At 41.6% G+C, this 27066-nt stretch overlaps 1 protein-coding gene across 2 annotated transcripts in view; it reads right to left on the minus strand.

The window, feature by feature from the left end:
• Positions 1–11882: 11882 nt before the first annotated feature.
• Positions 11883–27066, minus strand: part of ARL15 (ADP ribosylation factor like GTPase 15) — a 394584-nt gene continuing 379400 nt past the window's right edge. For both annotated transcript variants that reach the window (XM_004737893.3, XM_004737892.3), the window contains one exon: positions 11883–14623. In XM_004737893.3, coding sequence (XP_004737950.1) covers positions 14471–14623 — 153 coding nt within the window. In that variant the 3' untranslated portion in view covers positions 11883–14470. The remainder of the gene's footprint in view (positions 14624–27066) is intronic.

A 27066-nucleotide genomic window follows, 5' to 3' on the forward strand; every position in this document is an offset into this window, starting at 1 on the left:
CTTTCTGGGGCAGGGGGACGGTGTCCCAGATGCTTTTGCTTCTCTAACACTGCCCTTCTCTCAGCTCATGGGTCAGTGCATGCCTAACCAACTCTACTGGACCACGAGGGGTCTGCCTTCCTATCCTGAAGTGGGAGGAGCAGTTGTGGAACAGAGAAAAGCAGCAGAATGGAGAAGCAGAATGCTGACCTAATCTTGGGCAGATGAGTTGTAGTGATGAATGTATATGTCAGCTGAAGATCTAGACGTTGGTTTCCATAAAACCATCCAACTTGTGCCCACTGGAACGTCTTGCTGTTTGACACCTGCGGACTTGGAGCACACAAAAACCTCAGGCAAATCTTCAAATGCTTTTTCTTCAGAGTCCTCAATATGACCCTGTTTCTCTTTCTCAGATCCCAATCCTCGTTCTGCTTCCCATGGGTCCCTTTATATCTCAACAGGGATGACATACCACTTGGTACTCAGAGCCCCAACACCACAGAGGACCTGTAGGCTCGCACGTCTTTGCCCAACCACAACTTCAGGAAGAACATGGCTGATGTAGGTTAAGTTTAACAGCTCCTGGAAAAATGAACTTCCTCATTCCTAATTTATCTTCATCATTGTTCACCCACAAATGCCTAGATGGATATGGTTAGAATCACCTGGGCAGCCTACTAAAATACAGATTTCTGGGCCTTCCACTTATAGATAATCTGATTCAGTAGCTCTAGGAGCAAGGCCTGGGAATCTACATTCACAGCTGTACTCTGGGTTCCTTTTATGCCATCTACAGCCCATACCCTCGGGAGCCCTGCCGGATATCTGTGGGAGTAATGCTTTCAATGGCAAGAGTTCATGTCAATATCAATGTATAATTCTTTCCTCTGCATTCAAAAGATAGGATGATGATTTCAGCATTGCATTCTGCCAAAGGAAATGTACTTATGCATCTTTCTGATCCCTCCTGGACAACCAAATCATTAAAAAGACCTATTCCCCCCCCCCCCCCGACCCCCTTAGTTTCAGAGAATACCTTATAGGGCAGCCAGACTTTGTTCCTAAGGGGAAACACAAGGTGCCTACTCATTACATTGCCACAACCTGCGAAGCATCAAAGGGGTTACCATACCCCATGGCCTCCTATTGGGAGTCTCTTATGCTTTTTAACATGTGATCCTGTTATCCTGGCCATAGGTAATGAGACTAAGGATGGGGGCCCCATTTGGAGTCAGCCATCCATATGACGGCAGTGACTTATGAGTGACAACATCACGGAAGTGCCCCCACACTGAAGGACAGGCATAGCTCCCCAGATGAGCTTGCTTATGCCACTGAGAGAGAGACTAAGAGGAAGGCAAGTGGATAGAGTAAAGCACACACAGCAATGCTGTGGTAGCATCACCACTTGCGTGGGACACTAGTGCCCGTGATTGCAGTAACTAACAATTTACCCCCTGAAAGAACTAAGTTACACTGACTGTAAGAGCTAATATTTATGAAGCATGTGCTCTGCCGCAGACAAGGTACTACTTACATGTAATAGCTCATGTAATCCTTACAAGAGACTTTATGGTTAAATGATATGAGCTGTTAATATCCTGATTTTACATTTGAGTAAATTGAGCTTTGGAAAGGACAATTTGCCCAAGATCAGCAAGTGCTAATGCTGGAAATCAAACCCAGTTAATTTGTCTCGGAGCGCATATGTGTCTTGTGGGTAGGGATAGCTCCATAATTTGCAGGGGCCCAGTGCAAGACAAAAATATGGAGCCCCTTGTCCACGAAAAAGAAAAAAGAAATGCCATTAATATAAAGCTTTTTCTTTTATTGCACGATCTTCTTGGTGATTTGGATTTATTTTTTTAATGACAGTTTAAGTAAAAAAATTTTTTTAAAAAATCGCCGTTCAGGGACGCCTGGGTGGCTCAGTGGGTTAAGCCACTGCCTTCGGCTCGGGTCATGATCTCAGGGTCCTGGGATCGAGCCCCACATCGGGCTCTTTGCTCAGCGGGGAGCCTGCTTCCTCCTCTCTCTCTGCCTGCCTCTCTGCCTGCTTGTGATCTCTCTCTGTCAAATAAATAAATAAAATCTTAAAAAAATCGCCGTTCATCTTTGTATTGTGCAATGCCAGTTTACTTCATATGCAGAATCACTGAAGTTCTACAATTCATATTTTGTACTTTGTACAATGCACACAAAATGAACTCATCTGTTTTTATTTCACTTCTTGATGCGTTCACATTCACCAACTCACTACCTTTGGCTACTGAAGTGTAAGGATGGACAGAAAAGATCTGGAACTATGGGTTCCTCTTCCTTTCCCCTCTTTTTCCTTGTTTTAGATGTGAGTGGTTGGCTAAAACAGAGAAGGAACACACATAAGAAAGAATATGATACAGTTCCTTGCTTGTTGGTGTTTCTTAGAATACCATTTGCCTTTTCCTTGCATTTGATGCAAAGTCAGTTTTGGACGCAATGCATGGCCTCAGGCAGATACCAGGGCTCCCTCTTACCTAGTCATCAACCAAAAACGATTACCTTCCGGTTCGTTTGAAACCACCTGCACCGTGGGTTCACCAGGGATGTGTGCTGAGGGGGCATCTGAGGTGCTATGTATGACAGGTGGGCAGAGACACACATACTTTGGCAGTCCCTCTAGTCATATGCAGCCTCCATCATCCCATCGGACTTCACTCACAAAACGTAAGTGGAAGGGTAGAATTATTAAGAATTTCAAGACGGTGCCAGCAGAGCATTAAATCAAGAACAGGGCTCTTTTGAGTGTGGCCTGCCGTGTGAATGCACTGGTTGCATTGTCTGTGAAGGTAGGCCTGAATGGAGGAACAATCTGTAGTTTTTGTCTTTAAGCGGTTGTTGGATGATGTAGAGCGCTACAGCATCTGGAAAAATGTTCCAGCCATGCAGCCTCAGAAGTGGATTCCTGCCTTGGAGATTTGTTAAAACTGCTTGTGTTGGTGAGATTTGTTAAAACTGCTTGTGTTCAATGAAGCCCTTTCTGGGGGGCCTGTGGGACTTCTTGGACCTTTGGAATTCTTCCACAGGCAGCAGGTGGGAGAGGAGCAGCAGCCTACAGAACCTCCACTCACCCACCTGGATCATGGGAGTTCACCCAGTCCATCTTTGGAGGCAGTCCAATCCTGTCTTCATTGTTCTGGACAGTGGGGCTCTGGAGTGACAGGCAGGTAATAAAGGTAAGGAGGCTGGTTTCAAACTTCTCATTACCTCAAGTCCCTCAGTTGGCCCTAACTGCTGTTTCCACTAAAATGTTTTCCTGCTAAGTCACCACATTTATTTTCTTTTGTTACCTCCAACCACCCTATAGCTCCCCTCTTCCAACCCATCCCCTTCCCAGGTTCCTTGTCCTAAATAACTGTTTTGATTATACTACTCTTCTTAAAAATATTCATTGGCTCCCCACTGACCACTGGATTTCATCCAATTTCTTTGTCTTGTCATTCAAGGCCCTCCCCAATCTGACCTCAACTTACCTTTCCATCTGTGTTCTCATTCTTTCCTTCCGGGCAAAAGAGCAGGAGCACATGTGATCCTTGCCTTCTTTGTGCCTTAACTATGTCTTTCCAACTTCCCATCCTTTCACACTTACCATCTACACAGTGTACTCATCACAAGTGCATGGTGTTTATTTATAAATCTTTCCTCCCCAGAGAAACATATATGGTTGACCCTTGAATGACATGGGTTTGAACTGTGAGGGTCCACCTAGACATGGATTTTTTTTTTTAAATACAGTACTGTAAATATATTTTCTTTTCTTCATGATTTTTATAACATTCTTTAGCTTATTTTATTGTTAAGGATATAGTTTATAACACATATAATATTCAAAAATTTCTAGTCTTTTTTATTGAAAGAATAGTTTATAATACATTTAACGTACAGAATGTAATACATACTACATATACAAGCTTATGTTATGGGTAAGACTTCCAGCCAACACTAGGTTATGAGTAGTTAAGTTTTGGGGGATACAAAACCTGGGGAGTCATGAATTTTTGACTGTGAAGGGGTTGGTACCACTAAACTCCACATTGTTCAAGGGTCAACTGTACAAATATATTGTGTATCTATGCTGTGGTCAACACCATGTAAGAAAAAATGGGAAGTGTTTGAGTTCTGCAATTTAGCACATAGAATTAAATATGGTCACTTCTTCTACTTCTGCAGAAGATGATTGACCAAAGCTGTTCTCTTTGTTTAAAGTCTAGCTACAATGTAAATTATCACACAAGCAAATTGAAACAGGATTTCATCTTCTAACTATTAAGCCAGGGTAGATTAAAATCATTCAATAGCCTGGGTTCACGAGATAATGGGCAAGTAGGAACCGGCCTCTAGTCACTGGTGGGAGCTGTGAATCAGTACAGCTTGGGAGGGCAAGTGGAGAATATGTTTTAAAAACCTTAAAAGTGTTTATGTCTTTTGACCCTGTAATTCCACTTCGAACCCTGTAATTCTATGTTAGTATTTATTTTATGGAAATCATCAAGAAATGTGCACAAATATTCTTCTACAAAGACTTTTAAAACAGAAATCCAAATAAACAACAGGGAACAAGTTAGATTAGCCCTGGGCAGCCATTAACAATTAAGTTTTAGGAAGAAATCCAACAACATAGAAAAATGCTAATATATTAGTAATATAAACGCATGTTCTAAAACAGTGTGCATGGGGCACCTGGGTGGCTCAGTTGGTTCAGCGTCTGCCTTAAGCTCAGGTCATGATCCCAGGATCCTTGGATGGAGCCCCACATGGGGAAATCCCTGCTCAGCGGGGAGTCTGCTTCTCCCTTTTTCTCTGCCCTTTAGCCTGCTCCTGCATGCTCATTCTCTCTTGCTTTCTCTCTCAAATAAATAAATAAAATCTTAAAAAAAAAAAAAAAGTGTGCACAGCATGACCCCAGTTCTGTAAAATTATATATGAAAAGACATTAAAAGGACAGACATCAGTTAATGTGATTCTTTTTAGGATACAGTTATTTTCTATTTTCTCCTTTATATAATTTTTACAATTTCTGCAATGAATGTGAATCACTTTTATGATCCTTGGTGACAAAGCTCATCTTTATGCACTCCCAGCCCTATGAAAAAGATGTTAGGCTTGAAACCCATGTCCCCAACTTGAAGTTGTTAGCCAATCAGCAATATTCAGGAAATATCCTGTATTAAGGGCTATAAAGATTTAAAAAGGCAACAGAGGTCATAAGTGCTGCCTTTCTGTGATTTATAAACTAATGATGATATGGAAAGTACTAGAAAGAATGATCGACTTTAGAAATAAACATAAAATTAGTTAAATAGCAAATATTTAGTCTTGAGCACTTTATCAGTTTATATTTTTAATTGGTTTTTCACTTTCTCTGAGATATATATATGGCCTGATGCCTTGCACCTAATACATATTCAATGTTGAATGAATACATAAATGGATGGATGGTTGAATGACAAAAGACAGACACTATGGAGGTCACAGGAACTGTGTTATCAAATCTAGAAAAGCTCCATGACCAGGTGAGAACAGGCTTCCCAGACTGATGTCCTAGTCATTATGTAACTTCATTGGTTATAAAACCTCACCATTTGTGCCCTTCGACCTGCCTAGCTCTGGTAGAGCTTTCTACCTAAGAAATGCAAAAGGAGAGTTGCTTCAAACATTACTGGAATCATCGTTGTCACCCTTAATTGTATGTTTCCTGTGTGCTGAGTGTGAGAAGCAGTTTACATGCATGATTTTTTTCAAACCCTCTTGGTAAATTTTTGAAGTGGATGTATTGTCTCCACCATGGACAGGAAACTAAAACACAATTAAATGATTTGTCCAGCGTGATGTGACTAGCAAAGCATGGAGCCAAACTCTAAACCAGTTCTGGTTTGCCTCTGAAACTGTGGGACCAGCCATCGTGCGACACACTTTCTCCTTAGAATTAGGTCACCGGTTTTTAGTGGTGATGAATATGCCAGACTGATACTGCTTTTCTCTTATTTCTTCTTCTTGGTATTGTCTTGAATTTTAGCTCTTCCAGTGAGTGTGGAGTGCTTGTCTCATAGTAGCGCCTCACTAGTTACGTGCACCTGTTAAAAAGTTATTTAAATTGAAGTTATTGGCCACTTGGAGATGATCTTCCTTGGTGCAGTGCCTGTTCAAGGTTCTTGCTAATTGTTCCATTCAGTTGATTGCTTTTCTCTTTTTACAGATTCGAGCAACTCTAAATCTATTCTGGCAACAGACTTGGTTTTTCTTGCAGTTATCTCTTATTCCATGGCTTTCCACCAAGCTCCCCTCACTTTTACTTCATTCTCTCTTTCAAAACCTTCTTCCTGGGGGGAAAATGTCAGTTATACATACAGAGGCAGACCACAAGATATTGTGAACCTACACATCACCATCATTGGCCTTGGCAGTTGTCACCTGTGGCCAATCTCGTTTCAATAACATCCCCAAGTACTTATCCCCAAGTTCCTTTCTCTACCTCATTAATTTGAACTAAATCTCAAGCATCATAATATTTCATCCATAAATACCTCTGTGTCAGCAACAGGTAAGGGCTCCTTTAAAAAATACACAACGACAATTCTACAATCACACCTAGGATAAAGTTGCCTGGCTAGCAATGACTATTTAATTCATAAAACGTTCATTAAGTGCTTAGATTTCTTCAGTTATCTCAATTTTTTTTCTTTTCATTGGTAGTTTGAATCAGAATACAAATAAGGTCCACACTTTGCATTTGTTTGATAGAGCTTTTAAGACTTTTTTGCTAAGTGGGCTCTATGCCCATCTCTGGGCTTGCTCTCACAACCCTAAGAGCAAGAGTCACATGCTCCACTGACCGAACCAGCCCAGGAGTTCTTTAGAGCTCTTTAAGACTTTACAATGTATAGGCTTCCTTGCTCTATTTCTTCTTTCCTTCCTGCCATCTAAGAAACCAGCTCTAGGGGCTCCTGAGTGCTGCAGTTAAGTGTCTGACTCTTGGTTGTTGGCTCAGGTAGTGATCTCAGGGTCGTGAGTCAAGCCCTGCGTGGGACTCTGTGCTAGGCATGAAGTTTGCTGGAGATTCTTCTCTCTCTCTCTCTGTAACCTCCTGCTCGTGCTCTCTATCCAAAATGGAAAAATCTTAAAAAAAAAAAACCCAACTCATTTGTCCAGTCGAGTCTCCCATAATCTGGATTTTATATTCTGCATCATCCCGTATCATTTACATATACCTCTATTCTTGTACTTCCTGCAAATCAGTACTTAGAGCCAGAGGCTTGATCAGACTCAGAGTCAATTTTTTTTTTTTTTGGCAAGAAGAATACTTCATAGGTTGTATTTCACACTTCTGTCAGGAAGCATTTGATGCCTGGTTGTTTCTCTCTTTGTGACATTAGCAGATGCTGATGATCATTGCTCAGATCCATTATTTCATTAGGGGCAGAACTTCAAAGTATAAACCACACAACCGGCCTCTGGTATTATGTGACTTTTCATTGGATCCTGCTATTTTACCTAAAAATTAGGAATGACTTGAAATTAACAAACTGAACAGAAGTAGCGAAGTTTACTTCAGTTTATTTTGTGATATTTTATGATCCTACTGGAGCCCAGGCCAGTAAACTGTAGAGGGCTATGTTGTGGTTCTGAGAGACACATCCATTGTGGGGTTTGGGGCTGGTGAGGAGAAGAGTCCAGACTTGAGCTGTTCAGGAAATGAGAATGGCACTGGTATAAATTCTGCAGAAGTGTTCTAAAACCTAAAATGCATTAACTCCTGCTAGAAGAACAACTCCAACCAAGTACTCTCTTGGATCTCTTGGACTAGATAATGGGCTTAAGAGGGTCTCTCTAAGTTTCCAACCTTCAGTGAGGGTAAAAATAAAGCAGCCTCCTGCAACCCCGTTGAAACTCACAGCTCTGACTTGATTAAAACCAAAATCAATCAATCAATCAATCAACCCAGGGGGTTATATAGCTTACAGGTTACTGCCTCTGTCTGGGCATGTGAACTGTGGCATGCCTTTTTACATAGCAGCCTTCACTGTTTGGTGGAATAAATCAAGAGACGGCCACAGAATTAGAATGTTGCTCTTAGAGAATCAAAATTCAACATTTCAAATATAGATCATTTGTTGGATCCACGGACAGAAAGATGAGACCAAACTAATTCCAGAGAAGAAGGAGGTAAATCCCTGTGAATCCAGAGAAGATGGAAAGAACAGCAGGTGACTGACAGAGTTTGATTTTGCACTTTGGAAGCACTTTTGTGTGCTAGACACATGCTTCATTGTTGCCACAGTTAAAAAAAAAAAAAAAGAAAGAAAAGAAAAACAAAACCCAAAAAACCCCCAAACACGACCAAATAAAAGGTGCTATCTCCAGAGAGTTCTATTTAGAAAGATGCTAAAAAGAGTGATTAGCCATGTCTGTCTCATTTGTTTAGATTTCTAGTTTTATTAATGGTCTCAAAAGAAACTAAACTGCACTCAAAGACAATCTGAAATTAGGAGGGCTGAAAACCAAGACTTAGGACCAAGAAATAATATTTTAAAATCTAGAGACTCACACTGGAATTTTAACATACCCAAATCCACCCTCACCCCATACCGCAGTACAAAAATTGTCTAGGATCATAGAAAGAATCCAACATAACCAATGTTCCAGGGATTAAAGTCCTACAGAGACAGGGGCCGAGTTTGTCCTATTTACTCTGTGTCCCAAGCATCTAACACAGTGCCTGGTACAGAATAGGTGTCCACAAAAACATGCCAAATTAATGAGGAGATGAAACCCCTTAAAACTATTGAAACCGAAAGTTCCAAATGTGACGTTAAACCTGAACCTGTAAAAAGGACAACGGTTAAGTTAACTCTTGACAAGCAGTCATCTGAAAATCCTGTCAAGATTGCTTAAGAAAAGCGTTGGGTTGATACACGCCATGTCTAGAAAGTTGTAAAACAACTGGAGAAGGTCCAGAGCCGAGCCTGACTTGCTCCAGATTAGAGAGAATGACAGCCAGACTTACTGTTTGCATTCCTGTCTCTGCCTTTTGCTGAGTAGTTTCCGTTCCAACCAAATCTTCTTATTTTTAATTTACTCTGATATTTATATGTCTACTGACTTAACATCATATCGTACCAGTCTGGGCTTCAAGGTGCCCTTGACATGCATTTTTCTAACTGATCTTCACATACATTATGCACAGACCGGCCAGGAATCTTTCTTCTTGACGTGAGCCTCTCAGGTGAGAATCGTGGCTTCACTTGTCTCCAGAAACAGCTTTCTTCACAGACTCCATTTAGAAACAGCTCCCCTGCCCCCTCCCCACCACCTATGTCTTCTGTAAGCTTGTCCAGACATGGAGTACCTCATCAGGCCAGGCCTTCCAGTCATTCCATTGCTTGCAAAGCAATCATTTATAGGCATTTGGTGTTTTGTCTTGACATCTGTTTGATGCTGGAGCTCCAGCCTTTGTCTCAATGAATCACTTGTCAGAAAAGGTTGTGGCATTTTAGGCTGAATTTCACACCTACAAAGAAGGGTTGCCTGGGATGTAAGTGATCTGAGGCTTTTTTGAGACAACCATCTTGTCTACCTCCCACGAGGAAGATCCCATGAGGACACAGTGACATCAGGGAGCTGGGGAGCATGATGCTTATTAAAGGCTTATTTTCATTGTCAGTGTGTGCCCTGTCCCCATGCCCTTAAGCCAGGCTTTCCTCTCTGGGGACAAGCCTGCCAACTGACCTCCATGGTTGGAATGTCACGCCTGGAAAGACCCGTGCTGAAATATCTGGGTAGAATATTCTAAGAGCATCAGAATAAGAGGGAGTGACTTCTAAACGAGAAAAGGGAAAAAAGGAATTAATCATTCTTTGCAGTTTACAGAAGACCCTATCCATAGCTGTTCTCAAGTCGGTGCACGGATGTGGGAATGTCTGCCTCAGCAGCGGGTGACTGGGGGTCACTCTGGGTCCTAAGCCAGGTTGATCTTAGCAAGGCACAAAATCAATGAGTCCCTTTCCTTATTCTCCAAACAGGGTACCAGTGACCTCACAACACTGTACATGGTAAACGAGGTTACTTTAAACCACCAAGCCTGAACTATTTCCTTGTAAAAAGTCATCATTCATACAAAGTATCCCATGACAACTCCCATTAGATCCGAGGACCAGAGGGGAACGTGAAAGGGTGGGGCAAGCCAAGCCCCAGAATACCACAGGTGGCCTTCCTAAACCTGCATCCAGTGACTAGAGCACGCGGAGAGCAGAGATGGATGGCAGTATGGGAAGACAGTGAAAATCCGATTGAAAAGTCATGCACTTTTTCCTTCACTTCGTTCTGTAAGGAAAGAAGGACGCGAGGCAAGGCCTATGTTGGAGATTCTTCTTGGTGCCTTTAAAACTCTTTGGTTTCACAGAAAGTCACTTCATGAAGAGTCTGTCACAAACAGATGAACCCCCCAGGATGAGAGGTCAGAATTTCTAGCTTCGATGAAACAGTAGGTGGAAGGCCAGTTTTTCGTTTAGGTTTTAATTTAAAGAGAATGGGGAAGGGGAGCAGAAACTGATACCCCATCTGAGGCTTCTGGGTCTCACAGGGGATCCTTTTCATGTTCCTGTATCAGTGTGAGGGGGGTGGGGTAGGGTGCCAAAACACTAGCCCATCAGTCACCTCATGCATCCGAATTGGAAAACATTTAACCCTGAGATGCAAATCATTTAATCATGCTGAGTCAGTGGTGACCACAAGTTGTGAACTCTTGGGAGTCAGGAATTCCTAACACGATGTGATAATGCATTTCACAGCACGGACTTCAGATCTCCAGAATCCGGGGTAGGGTAAAAGCAAGGCAGGGAGTGCATCTATATTCTCCTAAAGTTTCTGCATAACAAAGACAGATCCTCCTTCCCAAATTCAATGAAAATGAGGGCTCCCAAAGGGTAGTTCCCACTCCCCCCATCCCCCTCCACATACTTTCGCTTTTCTGTTTGCACCATTAGGTCAGAAGGTTAATGAAAATGCACTCAAAAATGATAAAGAAGATGAAGCCAGGCATGAATATGAGATTTCCACTTGAGTTTGAATATTCCATCTGGACGTTAGGCAAACCCACTTGCTTCAAAAGTCATACAGTTCTGTCCACGTTTGCCTGGATGGGTCTGAGATGCTGAGGAACTTGATACCTACTAACTGCCTACCTTGGAAATAAAACTAGGAATGCAGCTTGGATCCCAGCTTAGAAGGGAAGGGTTGCGAGCTTTCGGTGTGATCAAACGATGTGTCAGGATAATGCTGCATCTGGGACCAAACAAGAGCTGGGATTTGAATTTTGCATCTTTTTCTGTTTCTTTTTCTTCTTCCATCCATCTATCCCTTTAGTTTTTTTTTTTCTCACTTTTTCTCTTTTACAGAATACTCTCCTTCTTTAGAGTTGGACCTGTAAATACACAGCATTTCCTTGAGTCACTTAAAAATCTTTACTTCCTTGGCGTTGATCACCACTGAAGGAGACAGCTCATTGCACCAGTTACTCTTAGAACATTGCTTTTACGGCAGATATTAAAAGATGCTGCTTTGACTGAAAGGTGACATTTTACATTAACATCTCGACTCTGCTCACTCATTCTGAAGGAACAGCTCCAGTGAAAGTAAATTGCTGGTGAGGACAAACCAACTGGAAAAGATACCAGCTCTTTTTTTTTTTTTTTTTTGGTCTTTTAAGTTTTCACAATGGCCTTAAAGGAAATGTGAATTAATCATTTGTTTTGACCCAAGAGCAGCAGAACTTATTTTGAAGACTTAAACAGGCAACACAAATGTAAACAGAAATCTGGGACTCCCAAATGCTAAAAAGCTTGAAAGGAGTAAGTCCGAAAACATCAATTCTACTCAGCGTTTATTTTCATTTGAAGATAGGGAAATCATATATAAATCACGGACAATACAAGTTCTTCTTGTCTGGCAATTGTCCACATAAATCTGTTACCCTTTAAGTATAGATACAGATTTTTTTTTTTAATAGAAAGACAGGGCAAGATGGCAGTTAATTAGCAACCAATAACTATAAACTACAGTAGGTACAAAGTTTTGTCATATAAATTAATTGCCATTACAAAAAGGCAACTGCTTTAGCTAAGAAGGTACAAAATGGGTAACTTCCATAAATATAACAAGAAACTAAGTGGAGAAATACATAACAGACTGTTTTTCCTACATAATATTTGAATATGCAAACTAAGACACCTGTGGCACTTTACATGGAAGTAGGAAGAGCGGTACACACACACCACCCACCCGCCACCCACCCACACTGGCCCATCCAAGCCCCCTCCCCGCCCCCCCCAAGTGGATTTCCAAAACTAGGGTTACAAGGACAGGATGCTGCTCGCTCGGAAGCAGCAAGACTGCGAGCTCCGAACTGCCAGACAAAGAAGGAGCCTTATTGACAGTTGTAAAGCATTAGGCGTCAGACAGAAACTTGTCAAAAACAGCTGTTGTTGGGTACTGATTGATAATGTTTTCATTCTGACGGCTGAGACACTGCAGACAGTCGTGGGTCTGAGAAGAAGCCCATCACTGGCGCACACATGAACACACACACACACAGACAACGGGAAGTCATTTAACAGATGGCCTAGGAGCACTCAGCCACAGTATCTTAAAAAGACAACATTCTCCATTTAATGAACTTGCAGAGAAAGCAATGCCTAAGAATCATTTATTTTTCACAGAAGATGAGCACAGCAAAACAAAAATGCAAGCAGGGACTGTGTAACTGGTCATCGGAATAAAAGTTTTGTGCTGCTCACGGATTACGCAGTGAAAAATATTCAAGGACACTGGAGACAAGATTGAATACGAATCTTTTTGGATCCATTCCATCGGGGGCGGGGGAAGCTTAAAGAAGTGGTCGATGTTTCAAAGGTAATGATTTCATTAAAATCCACCTACAAGATGAAACCACAAAAGCTATATCTGAATGATGTATATCTTCTGGAGAATTACAAGGTATTACATCACTGTGTAATACAGTGCGAGTCTGTGGTATCTGAGAACCAGTCTGTGCTACCTAAAAATTACAAACATGTTTTTATTGCTCAGGTGAAAGGAGCAGTTTTCTAACCTTTGGCCATTTTGTGTTTGAAGCGGTCAAAAATCTACAAAATGTGCCAAAGAGGATTACATCCATAAACTTCAATATCTATAGATTATTCTTGATTTAAAAAAGGTCAAAGGTGCCAAACCTTAGTAAAACTGCACATTAATCTCTACATAATTTTATCATTTAAATTAAATGGAAAAAAAAAAAAAAAGAGTTCCAAAGACTGAATCTAGGCCCTAAAATGATTTGCTGCAGCCCCAGCACATTTTTTTTTTAAGGGCACACTGAAACCCCTGAAAATAGAGGTTTATAATAGGAATACTGACAGACCTTTAATTACTCGTCGGAGACAATCAGCGACTCCGTTAAACTCCATTAGCACTTAATGAATGAATATCCAGATGATTTTGTCTTTGTTTTCTTTGTCAAATCCATGCCAGCTTAAACCCTAGCCAGTATAAACTATACTTCATTTGGCTCTTTTTAAAATTTTTATCTATTATTTAAAAAATTATCTTCTCTCTTTCAATCAGACACTTTTAAGATTTTTAGAGAAAGATACCTCTGTCATGTTGCAGCTTGACTTTATGCAGGGGACTCTTTCCATTAAAAAAATATTGGAGGACTCGATGAAATAGTCATCAGTGAGGCACACCCGCATTGTGCCTACATTCTCGCTCGTCTCAAAAGCGGAAAGTTTCTGCTCTTAAGACAGGGGAGTGAGACTTCAGATGGAATCAAGGAAATTCTGGATCTTGTCTTTAAAGTTCTTCCACGTTAATTTTATCTTGGTAGGATATTCCTCTCTGATAAGGTGATTCATTGAAGTTTTTGGTGCTCATTTTTTTCTCATAATCTATGAGGCCCATATACAAAAAAACTCAAGAATAAAATATGATAAAATAAAATAAACACCCCAAGAGATCTTGGAAACAATAGACATAAAATGAGGAGCCCCAGTCGTTTCACGCTCCACCCCCAAACCCAGGGAAAAGGAGTCAAGGTTCTGAGTCTCCCTGAGTCCTTCGTAAGGGATTTGATTTCTGTGAGCCACGAATTCCATCCATTTTAACACAGAGTACAGAAGAGCTGCTTAGAACAACAGAAGGAAGAGACATGCGGCGAAGATAATTAGTGGTAAACAGAGAATAAATTCTCTCTCAGTAGTGTGTACTTGACATTAATGCCGATGATGATTCACCCGATTTACAGAATATTCACTTTAATAGAGAGATGAGAGTCGGGAGATAACTAGAGGAAAAGAGACACTGAAGCCACAAAAGTCTTGATACCAAAATAAAATTAAAATGAGAAACTAACATGATAGGTTCAAGGCCTTTGGGAACCCGTGTTCTTTGCCAGATTTCACATTCTTACAGCTTCATGGTCTTTCTCTTCTAACAAATTTATCAGTTGAGAGAAGCTGTCTTTCAGTGCCTCCATGTCGTCCAGTGAGCAGGGCTGCAGAATCCAGCGTTTCCCACGTGCAAGGGGTTCAAGTTCAAAATATTTTTTGACCTTAAGGGGGGGGAGAAGATAAATATGTTATTAGTTATATCAGGACCTCTCTAAGTCCAGAAGTTTGTGAGTGACGAAATAGGGGGGATTTCAAGGAGAACGCTTATACTGTGATGCCTAGGACTTTCTAGAATTCCATCCACTGCTGCTGTTATAATGTGGGTCCTACGTTGTGACCCAGGACTGTTTTCTTTAGGGGTGAGTGACCTGCTTACAAACCCACACACTTATCTGCATGGGAGGTGACGGAGTATAAGAAAGAATTACGTGCACCGGGGCACCTGGGTGGCTCAGTGGGTTACGCCACTGCCTTCGGCTCAGGTCCTGGGATGGAGTCCCACATGGGGCTCTCTGCTCAGTGGGGGCCCTGCTTCCCTCTCTCTCTCTGCGCCTGCCTCTCTGTCTACTTGTGATCTCTGTCTGTCAAATAAACAAATAAAATCTTAAAAAAAAAAAAAAAAGAATTACATGTACCAGCACACAGTGCAGAGTACACTGCAGGCACCAGGAAGATTCAGTTCCATCAAAACCACCAGCAGAGCAGCTTTTGCTACACCCCCTTGCTAACATACTCAATTGGTGGCAAACTACAGTACGTACTGGATCAATTACTCAAAATTATTTTGACTACCAAGTGCATATTTTGACTACCAAATGCATATATGACAAAAACTGGTAGTTTAAATAATCTTTTTTCTCTCTCCCCCTTAAACTTCTAGTATCCATTTTTGAGACCTGGGAAAGCACTTTTTAGGAAAGAGGTTAGAAACTGAGTATGCGTGTGTATATGCATATTTAAACTGTTATACAGATACATATATATACAAAGCACCCTGTTTGTTTCTCCTAGTCCTGAATTTTCAGGGAGGCAAAAATCATGACCTTTAAACTGGTATGTGAGTGGAGAATTTGCTATCTTAAGAACCTGTTTGGTAAATATTCAGTCACAAGTCATTCTTAGCACAGAGGCTAATAGGTTACTGACTAATAGTGTCCAAGATTACCAACTCAAGACCGAGAGGAAACATCAAATTGTGACATCTTCTGGAAGTACTGATGACCTCTCAAAGGGTATGATAAAACACAAAGCTTGCAAAGCTATGGTCCTGCCCACACTCCGTCACATAAGAACTGAACACCGTATGTACAGCCTAGTGAGGTTTTAATAACATAAAATACAGTGAGTAGCAACACCAGAAGAACCACTGTTTGAAGACATTCTTGGTCAACAGATTTCATTAAATCCCATGTGCCAGGGCAAATTCTAAGGTCTTACCTTAGTCAATACTCGAGACCTAGAAAAAAAAAAGGGTCTCAACCACATGCCATTCCCAATGTGGTTTCATTTTGTCTCTATCACGGCAAGGACCAGAGTACAGCAGAGGTACATCATCCAAAAGTGGCATTAAAATATGTGTACATTATTTTCATGTGAGCAAGTAGACATAAGAAATACTAAGGCTTTATGCTAGTGTAGGAACCACAATTACGCTAACATTCTAGAGTTCAAGTGTGTCTCCAAAATCCTTCTGTAAATGTCTGCAAATTAGCAATAAATACTACTACTTTAAAAAAAAAGCCTGTGAAAATGGAAGGACGCTCATCAGCTGATTCTGGAAAGTAATGAAAATCTCCTTTCAGATCAGAAAGCGGGTATACAACTTCAGAACAGTGTTTGCCCAAGGTATTTTATAAATCACGTTGTTAAGAGAATTCTCCCTTATGGAAAATGTAAACTCCCTTCTTTTAGTTTCTTTTCTTTAGAGCACTGAAAGCAACCCACTTCCAAGAGAAACTGAAATCTGCTTGTGCAACAACCGGCACTAGACGGGCTCTGCCCCACCAAGGGAGGCCAGCAGCCAGCAGGGGGAGAGCAGAGCTGGCAGGGGGGACAGGTGGGGACTGTGTTTAAGGCCACAGCTTGGCGGAGGAGCTGGCTGCTCTGGAGAGTATAAAATCAGAGATGTCAGGCTCCTTGCTTCTCCCACAAAGTGGGGCTTCAGAATGCACAAACAGAATCTGGTATTTGATCAATAATGCCTCCCACCAAGAGGGGATGGCACGGAACGCCCAAAATCTGGTACATGAAGGAAGTTTTACCCTTGCCCCATTTCACAACCTCACATCATTTTAAGTCTTGCCGATAACAGAAGAGGACTGGTGGCAAGAAATTCAGGAATATTAGGATAAAGAGAAAGACTAACACAGTAAGTGCACGTTACCAACAATACCTTCAAACGGTTGACTTAAAAATTCACAGAATTGATCCTGGTGGCATACTGACAGCTAATTTGAAAACGAAGTTAGATTTAAGCAATCACAGAATAGAACTTGTGATATTTTACAATATGGACCAGACACAGAAAGCCAGGTTTTAAGTACCCATTAGGTTGGTCTCTAGGCAACTGAAAATACAGACTATCGCGTGGACACACTTGGAAGATAATAAAGATGTCTGAAGGTAGTTTCTGAAGTTGTTCCTGCTGAATATGAAACCTGAGGAGGAAATGGAAGGTTCCATTACAGGGTGGTCACCAGATAAAGGAGCCTAATGGTGTTAAGCTGACAACTATGGCTGCGTAACCCGAGATTTTCCGATCTGCAACCTAAGTAGGTATCTCCCTCACCCTGCTATACTCCCCCAACTGTATCCAAATGATTCCACACCATCCTTCATTTATAACATCAACTGTAAAACTAGTCTGGCGTTTCAGTGAGTTTCAAGTACAGTGAGTGACCGGTTGTTGCCAGAACACAGCTTTTCATTACCCAGAGTTTCATGTTTCTAAAAACAAAGCAGGTAATACAAGAGAGGGGACGATGGAGACCTCATGCTCTGACTTGAACTTCTCCCATTGGGTTAACATTTTCATTTGGTTTGCTTTAATATATTTTTATTTACTTATTCGAAAGAGACAGCATGAGTGTGAGAACACACGAGAAACTGTGGGGTCAAGGAAGGAGAGAGAGTGAAATCTCAGGTAGACTCTGCACCTAGTGTGGAGCCCCACGTGGGGCTCGATCCCACGACCCTGAGACCAGACCTGAGACAAAACCAAGAGTCAGATGCCTAACCGACTGTGCCACCCAGGCGTTCCTTCGTTTAGTTTTCTGTCAACTTGAACTTCAAATTTCACCTCCTCTGTATTATTAAGATACAAATTACAGTCACATTTGACTTGTTCACTTTATCTTTTTTTTTTGTCCTTTCATAATGCTGCTGTATAATTTTAAAGAACAAGGCGTTTAAGTTTGACCAACATAAATCACATGTTTTGAATACTTAATCAGCCACTTAAATACTATGCCTCAATGGAAGCTGCAGGGATGAGGAGGAGGGGACTGCTTCTCACTGGCTTCGGGAGACGGCACTTGGGGCAGTGACGTCAGATTCCAGCTGCCTGGCAACCTGTAGTCAGCTGGCTATTTATGGGTTAGCCGCAGAGAGTGGGCATTTGTTAGTGGCCATGTGTCCACCCTAGAGATGGGAAAACAAAGCTGCCGTAAGCAGCCAACTTATTTTAGCTATGCTGTCAGAGCCCTCCTTCATTCACGCCACTGTGGGGTGACGCACATGACTGCATTCTGTTGATTCCCACCACGCACTTACTGTAGAGTCCTAACGGACAACTCGGCTCACGTTTGTAACAGCTGCGAAATCGGGTAGGAGATGTCCTCTATGTTTCTTTGAGAAGAGGAATAATCACCCTTTCCAACTTGCAGGACCTCTAACAAGGTTATGTAATAATACCGACTTCCCTATCTTGCCCTCACTTCACGAGCAAAAATTTCTTTTTAATTCTTGCAAACCCGCTGTGACTACATTTCTGGAAGTCATGTAAATAGTTTCTGAACTGCAATAATAGGTCTTCCGTTTTAAAAGCCTGCAAATCTCATTTTATTTATAACAATAACTGCTTGTTTCTCCTATTTTTGTTATTAGAGCATGTAAGGACTGTGTGCCCAGAGTTGGCCTCATTTTCCTTTAAACACTCTGGGGAGCAGGGGAGAGAACAGTCCAAAAGGGATGACTTAGTGTTTTTATGTGACATCGAATTAAGTTCTAAGCTCAGATACTTATAAACAGTGCTTTGACCCACATGAATGTGTTGTAAGACATTGAAAAGGGGGTTAGTTCTTTACTCCATGGGACTGTGCTGTGCATCTTTCAGGAGGTCACCCCTAGTCCTAGTGAACTCAATGCCATTACCCTGTACCAGTCACAGCAGTAACTAAAAATCCCTCCCCTGTCTCATGTGCAGAATGCCACCTGGGGTGGTACTGTAGGTATTTCTCCACCTGTCTGGGGCAATTTAGCTTGCTTTCTCAGTGGAGATAGAAGCTGGATATCTTTTCTGCACGTTACTTCTCTAGATCCCCACCTACCCACGACACACCTATTCCCTCTGAGGAAAAAAACTAGCCGGTTATAATGGACCTTTCTTAACTTGAGGGTGGTTGTGGTGCATTGTCATAGGGTGAAGATTAGTACGAGAAGCTTTGAACACGTGGGTCCTGAAAGTTCACTCCCTGTAACTTCATTCATTCGACCACCACTTTCTGAACAAGACTGGCGAGTGTGTGAAGGCGGTGTGAGTGTGCCCTGTGCCAGCGCTCCACCGGCTAATGTGTGGGATTCCAATGCTGAGAGCGGAACACTAGAAAACAAAAAACAGACAACAGCCGGAAGAGGAGGCTGTCCTCATCATCTGTATTAAAAGATTACAAGCCCCATTGCCCCTGGCTTTTCAGTGACCATAAAAGACAGTTTAATACCGCACAGTTTACTAAAGGCTTTTTCACTCATTTATGGCACCCTGATTATACAACTGGAAGAAAAGCAATGGATTCAAATCGAGAGAGGGAGGAATATTAAAATAATTCAAGTCAAAGTGAAAAAGAAATATCTTGGTAGAAGACTGCCCAGAGAAACTTTCGAAATATAGGCTCATTCCTTCTTCATCTCTGGCACAGGAATCAGAGATTCAGCTCCTTCAATGCAACAGTAATCAGTCAGCAGGTAAGACAAGACAACAGGGATGCTGGGTGAGGAACACAAGCAAAACACAGAAAGCCAGCAAAGAGAGCTGCGGCTGGGGGTCTGGTAGGCAGAGCTCAGGTCAGATGCACAATGCATCTTGCAAGAACCCACGACTCAGTAACCACCTTGAGCCAGTTATGGGTTTCTTGTCATTTTAAGTCCACAGCGTGTCCATCGCATGCCTGTATTTTTCCAACAACTAGATGAATAATGTTTTCTGACATAGGTTCATATGGGTCTTGAACTCTTTGGTAGAACTATGGTCTACATGATACATGTACTCCAGGGCTCCAATTAATAGGCTGTTAAGAGAGCCTCAGCGATGAGTGAAACTTGTAGGATATTGACCGTGACTGTCCGAAAGGGAGCAGAACTTGCCTCATCCTCACCTACTCCTTACTTTCATCATTAGAGGAGATGCCCCGTTATAGTCCCTTATCAAAGTGGGGGAAACATTCGTACTGAAATGCTGGTTGTGAGCCTTCTCTTTCCGCCCCCAGACAAGGACATCAAATTCTAGGAGCCACAAAACTGCTCAGGGTCTGAATTATTTAAGCCATGGAAATCTGCAAGTGCAACAAACCAAGACTTCCTTCTTTCTAGAGAGTCGGGTGCCAAGCACTCACCGGCACGCACAGTATGTACATCTCGCCTGGGAGTATGCCAAGGGCCTTCCAGCCTTGTGGTCTTAACTGCAGAAACTCACGGAGCAGGCTTCGCTTGGTAACCTTCACCAAAGTCAGAGAGAACTTTGCCCACACCGTGGCTCCAGGATGGGGTCTGGAGATAAAGTGGCAGGGCATCATTAAGATTCTTCAGAGTGCATTCTTGGCAGCTTGTTCAAAGAAGTTTAGTCCAGAGAGAGCAGCACCAGCTGTTCCCCTTTTCATTGTGCTGCTTGCAGGATTTTGAAATCCTTAGAAAGGTACTAAATATGTCATTAAAGGCAGAAATAAAGAATATAAGCAAAATCAATTTACCATAGTCCCAAAGATACTACAACACAGAACAGGTATCGTTTACTTTTTACTGTATTAAGAGGGACCAGAAAACAACACCTTGATATTAACCAAGACCACAATATTACTTTGGGAGCGCAGATTTATAATGGATGATTGGTTTCAAGAATGTTAGGTGTAACATAAAAGTGTAGTTTCGGTAAGATCGCTTCTTTCTTAAGCAAAGTGCAGCCCACCTGACTTTGGGATAATTAAAAAGCTAGACGAATGCCAGCAGGTTATGACCGGTGACTGAGCCCCACCTTTATTAGAAGTCTTCCTGCCTGATCAGTAATCTCTGAAGTGTGGCGAATGTTATATATTGTGACAATAATTATATAGAAACCCCATCTTCCACTGCACAGGAGAAGTCAGTGTGTTCCAGAAGAGCTAAATAAAATGATCCCACTGCTTTGGTGGTAGGAGCTAGAATCTGAAAAGCATTCCTGTTTTTTTGCTTACTCTGCTAACCTAGAATTACAGAACAGATTACATCTATTTTCTCTTTTTGATATACCTAGAAGGTTTGTTTTATTCACCTATCCAAAAAGCCTGTGAATCAGACAACCACTGTGAGAGGCAGAAATGAGGTATGGATGCTTCCTGTCTTCAAGGAACAATGAAAGTTACCCAGGACTCCTGCAGAAGATCTCTTCTACTCTGGGGATTCCACCTGACCCTCCCGAGCCTGGAGTGATTCCCACATGTAGGTCTTTGCTCCAACTTCTGCATCCAAACTAAGGTGTCTCCCTCTACAAGTAGAAAGAATCGGCTTAAAAATATTCATATTTTTAGACCCAGCTGACGTCCTCCTATCATCTCAAGAGGAAGCCTTAATGTAGAAGAAATGTTAAAAGTAGAAGGGACATTAATCACAGTAGCCACTGTTGGTTACCTCCCAGCACCCAGGCAAATAAAGTTTTATTGGAACACAGCCATACTTACTCACGTGTCTATGGCTACTTTCATGCTTCAATCAATGAGACAAAATCTAGAATTACTGTTTAGACCTTTAAAAACAAACAACCAAACAAACAAAATTGCCAATCCCCGGCTAACGCTGTTTGCAGCTTCCCACTTTGTCCAGCAGGGACACAAGCAGTGCCCTGGAGGTGTCTGGGGAGCTAGCCTCTCTTGCTAGACCAGCTCGTCCCCACTCATACTGTAGGGGGCCAGAGAAGTTGGCTTTTCCAACCTCTCCAGGCTCCACTTATAATTTCAGAGGCTCTGGATTGTGGTCTAGCAGGCAGAAGGGTCATAAAGCCATATTTTGACCCCTCTATGTTCAGCCTGGGTTTCTTTTATGTGGAGACTACCTAACAGCAGTGAGAACTAGCCAAGGCACAGGGTCCATGTCCTGTCTGTTTAAAGCTTATGTTGTCCTTAAGGATGGTTCTTAGTGCAGAGCAATACTAGTTATTGTTACTTTGCAGTTTTAAAAAGGAACATACAATTTACTAAATATACTGTGTCTAAAACCCAGTTTTCCCTGAAGCTATTATATTCAATTTAAAAATCTTACCATTCTGTCTATATATCTGGTAAGTTTTAACAACACATTCAGGAAGTTGGATACAGTTTAGGTCCTTTTATAAACTTAGTTTAATTAACCACTTTTAAACATTTCAAAACTCCATTTATAAATTTAATATATTCAATCTTCTTTTTCAGCATTTAGACTGTAATAATCAAAATATCCTCAAGTAGTTAAGAAGTCTTTTCTTCCCTAGCAAGAATTTGTGAGCATTTCTTCAATTAAATTTATAAATTCAATGACTCTCAAGCTCTGGTATTTCTTCTTCTTATTTTTTAAAAAAGATTTATTTATCTGAGAGGAGGAGGAGGAGAGAGAGAGAGCGCGAGCATGAGTGCACGTGCACAGGAGTGGGAGGGGCAGAGGGAGAGAATCTTCAAGCAGCCTCCCTGCTGGGCGTGGAGCCCCATACAGGGCTTGATCTCATGACCCACGAGATAAGGACCTGAGCTGAGGTGGAGAGTCAGTTGCTTACTGACTGAGCCACCCGGGTGCCCCCTCCTGCATTTCTATATAGGGAATCATTTCTGAAATAATTTATACATCTTAAATGATAATTACAAAGTGACTCTACCAGGTTGACCTAAATGTAATATATACTTGAAATGAAAGTATTAATATTGTAGATGTTATTTTATCATTTTTATACTATTAATGTTAAATTTTCCAGGTTTAAAAAGACTTTCCCACTAAGGAAACAACTTTTCATCCCCAACAAAAAGAGTTATCATTCCATACGTGGTTCTCACCTCACTGAACTTGAGTTGCTTTTCAAAAAGAGTTTTTAGACTGAAACAGAATTGGAGCCACAGATGTCCAGGGCAAAATTTTTGGGGTCACTCATGGTCAGGTTAGGGTCTTTATAAGAATAGTTGCCACAACAAAAAGAAACTCCTGGCCTTTAAAGGGGATTGTTTGCTCCTGGATTTAAGTTATCACTACCTATTCCACAGGTCTACTCTCAGAAGCAGACACTCCCTCCTAAGATTCTAAAGAATTTTCTTTACTGTTTGCCTGGATTTCCCATTTCTCTAGCACACACTTTAACATCTTTTCATTTGGCTCTATAGACATTACTTTTCATTTTTTGAGCTATAATTTGCAGACTGTAAAATTCACCCTTCTAAAAATGTACATGTTAGGGATATTTAGTATATTCAGGGACACCTGCAATTATCACGGCTATCGAACTTCAGGACATTTGCACCACTCCAGAAAGAAACTCCCCACCCATTAGCAGTCACACCCCATCTGCCCTTTCCTCCAGCCCTCGGCACTCACTAATTTACTTTCTGTCTCTAAGGATTTGCCTATTCTGGACATTTCATATAAATGGAATTATATAATACATAGCCTTTAGTACCTGGTTTCTCTCACTTAGCATAAAGTTCTGTGTAAGTACTTCTTTTTATGGCCAAGTGATATTCTGCTGTACGGACCTAACACAATTTGTCCACTCATGTTCATCAGTTGCTGGATGTTTGGGCTGTTTCCACTTTTCGGCTATTATGAATTCGGTTGTATAAGCCATGACTGTCTCCTTCAAACAGGCTTTATAAATAATCATTGTATAAGTTAATGAGTTAGAGGATATCAAGACTCAATGGGAATGAAGCATCTTCACAAGCCTGGGGTGAACTCTTTTCATTCAGATTTATGAGGATATCCTCGTTTCACTTGAGGAAATTCAGAGATTTGGATAATTAGCCTTAATTTTTTCATGTGTAAGAGACCTCAGTTCCTGGAAGGCATAGACGATGAAAAAAATTCTTTTGTATTCCCTGATGTACCCAATTCCAGACACAAAGAGGATACTCATTATTTTTAAACAAATGTAAAGAGCTGAAACTATAATGAAAAGGGCAACAAAGTATGTACCGTATTTCATCTCAGATTAAAATGTTAGGAAAGGAAGGAAATTGAATATTGGAGAGTAGTTGCCACTCCTTTTAATTAAGCAGGCCAAGGTTTCATGCAGGAGGTGGGATTTCATGAACAGTTTCAAAACCATAGGTCTAATTGGCTTAAACTCTATTATACATATGCCTACAGGCAGCTGCAATGGATTGTTTTGCAAACAGAAAAGTAAGCAACTCCTCATGGAAAATAGACCCACTCCAGAAATCTCAAGACCCAAAGGACACATATGTTTTGAGCTATTCCTTTAATCTGTGTCCAAACAAAGCATCTAATTCTTATCTCAGAGAATGGAAAGCATTGACATATGTAAAAAAGAGAAGCATCGGCACACTTGTCTTTGCATGCAGGTGCAGGCCTCAGACTTTTCAATAACATCTATAACATAGTCATTAATTACACAGGCAGCCAGGTTTCAAAAGCCTATCATTTTCTTTTGCCCTCCTCTCTTTCCCTTCAGTAATCAATTCTATTCCATGCCTTCCAAAGGGCTTTCATTTATGGTACCAATATGTTTTGGGTGTTACACTTGATTCTGCACCTTCCACGTCTGCGGTAATACTAGGTTATGATTTACCTTTATTTCAAAAAAGCAAACGTTGTAAGCAGGAAGAGGCTTATCTATGAAAAACTTCTTCCTGGCAATAGAATATGGCTGTTTAAACAGTTCTACCTTTATGTACGAGAGCCAGTCAAGTATGTACTAGACAGGAAGGAGAGTTAATGAGTGAAAGCCCCAAACACATCAGAGACAACCAATTAGCTTGTCTGAAACACAGGCTTGTAAAGCTATCAGTAACTTATAAAATGGTCTGCTACACACGAGTAAAATGTTGTTTAAATGGCTTGCTTAACTAGATGCATTCACCATGAAATTGATTCTTTTAAGGTTATCTTTTTAAACTCAATACTCATTAACTGTGCATATGGAAATGGCTGGCTGGGTGGAAGCGTGGGTAGATATCTTGGTACTGTCAAGTTCAGGCTGAAGATATGAATTCCATACTTTTTGAGGTTAGCAGGTATTGGAGAAGAAATCCCATCAATTACCAACAGTTGTATCTGCCTCAGTCACTGAAAAGGATCAACACACTTAGATCATTCCTCCCCTGCCTTGTGAAATGCTTAGCTTGGGGTTGGTAGATGGGCTCCAAGGACCTTCCAGTGTTGAGAACACATGCTTTTGTATTACAGAACAGCACCGGTTTTCACCACAGCCTGTGATTCTGCAAAATGGCATGACAGCAAGAAGACCCAGAGCCTGGTAGTTTTCAAATCCAACATTTGTCTCAACAGTGATTGGCTTTCATCCCCCAAAGACTTACTTTACTAAAACATTTAAGGTAACTTGATGTTAGCTAACACATGAACAACAATCATGATACTATTTCCTATTCTGATTTATCTTTTGTTGTTGTTGTTGTTCTTTTAGAGATAGAGAGAGACCACAAGTAGGCATAGCAGCAGGCAGAAGAAGAGGGAGAAGCAGGCTCTCCGCTGAGCAGGGAGCCCAATGTGGGGCTCGATCCCAGGATTCCGGGATCATGACCTGAGCCGAAGGCAGCCACTTAACCAAATGAGCCATCCAGGTGCCCCCTATTCTGAGTTATCTTAAAACACTACTGTATATTTTGGAAAAAAAATTTTTTTTTTTGGCTGTGTCTCATATTAGCCTTTTTCTGTTACACAAGGCTCCCTGCCACAGATACACTTTAGTAAGTTGCAACCTGATCAGATAATCAGAAGAGCGAGCTTTGATTTTGACGTGATTAACTCTTCTTGCGTGCTCATTCAATGTTGGTACCCTTCATGGAACCACTATGAGCTGGTCAACTCAAGGGAGTCTTTGACTTAACAAAATACTAGGAAAAAAATAACTTGCAACAATGTGTTAAAGCTGGTTAAAAACAACAACAAAAAAAATCTGTTAAAAATAGTTTATATATTCCAGCTTATTTGGCTTTTGTAATGCACTATATGTCCCCTCTCTCAGTCTTGCAGCTGGAAGGTGTGGGGAAGGCAGCAGGGGCCGTAACAAATCAAAATATGAATATATGGAACCCAAATAAACATGTTTAATACTCGCTAGTGGTACTATGGCAGCACTCTGTCCTAACAACGACAACATTTAGATGTTGGGGCGGATTCAAATTCTTGGGCCTTGAACAGGAGACAAATATGGCAAGCCACGCGTTGCTGAGCCGCCAATGGACGGTGCCAATGGCCCTGTCCAGATGCAGAGATATTCAAGGGATGTTCCTGTCAGCAGTTTGTCCTCTGGCTCCAGCAAGGAGCCACCACCATGGAAACACGGGGAGGAAAAGGAAAAACAGCAAGGCGTGGAGGGAAGCGGGTAGGGGGGGAAAGGCAGAAAAAACTGACAGCCACCTCAGTAACACATCTGAGCAAGGGGAACAGGTAACAAATGGCCTTCGGACAAACTGCCATGCTGTTAGTCACAGGGAGAGAATTTCTTTTCCTACTGGCAATACGGCCAGGAGCCTAATATCCTGGCAACTGAGAAATAATGAGCTTGGAAGAGGCTTGCAGGCAGTCTGAGAAAAGAAAAGCTGAGTGGTAATCCGTCCTGCGGAATTTTAGCCAAAAAACCCCACACAGGACTAGTTGAACTCAGAATAAAGCCCGTGAAAGACAAGTCTGGAGAACATTACAATCAGACATAAAGAGAACACCAGAAATGAAGGTTCCAAAAGCCACTGACTGGATTTAGCACAGCACTGTTAGTGTGGCCTTGCGTCCTAGCTGTCCAACCGGGACTAGTCCGCAGCATTAGTTCTCCGCGGAGGGCAAAGGTGACCATACCCCTCAGGGGACATTTGGCAATGTCTGGAGATATTTCCGGTTGTCAGAGTTGGGGGGCAGGGGGCACAGTGTCTGCCGCAGGTATCTTGTGGGTAATGGTCAGGGATGCTGCCAAACATCCTACAAGGCA

The sequence above is a fragment of the Mustela putorius genome, unplaced genomic scaffold, assembly GCF_011764305.1.
Source record: "Mustela putorius furo isolate JIRA1106 unplaced genomic scaffold, ASM1176430v1.1 tig00000407_pilon_pilon_pilon, whole genome shotgun sequence".
NCBI lineage: Eukaryota > Metazoa > Chordata > Mammalia > Carnivora > Mustelidae > Mustela > Mustela putorius.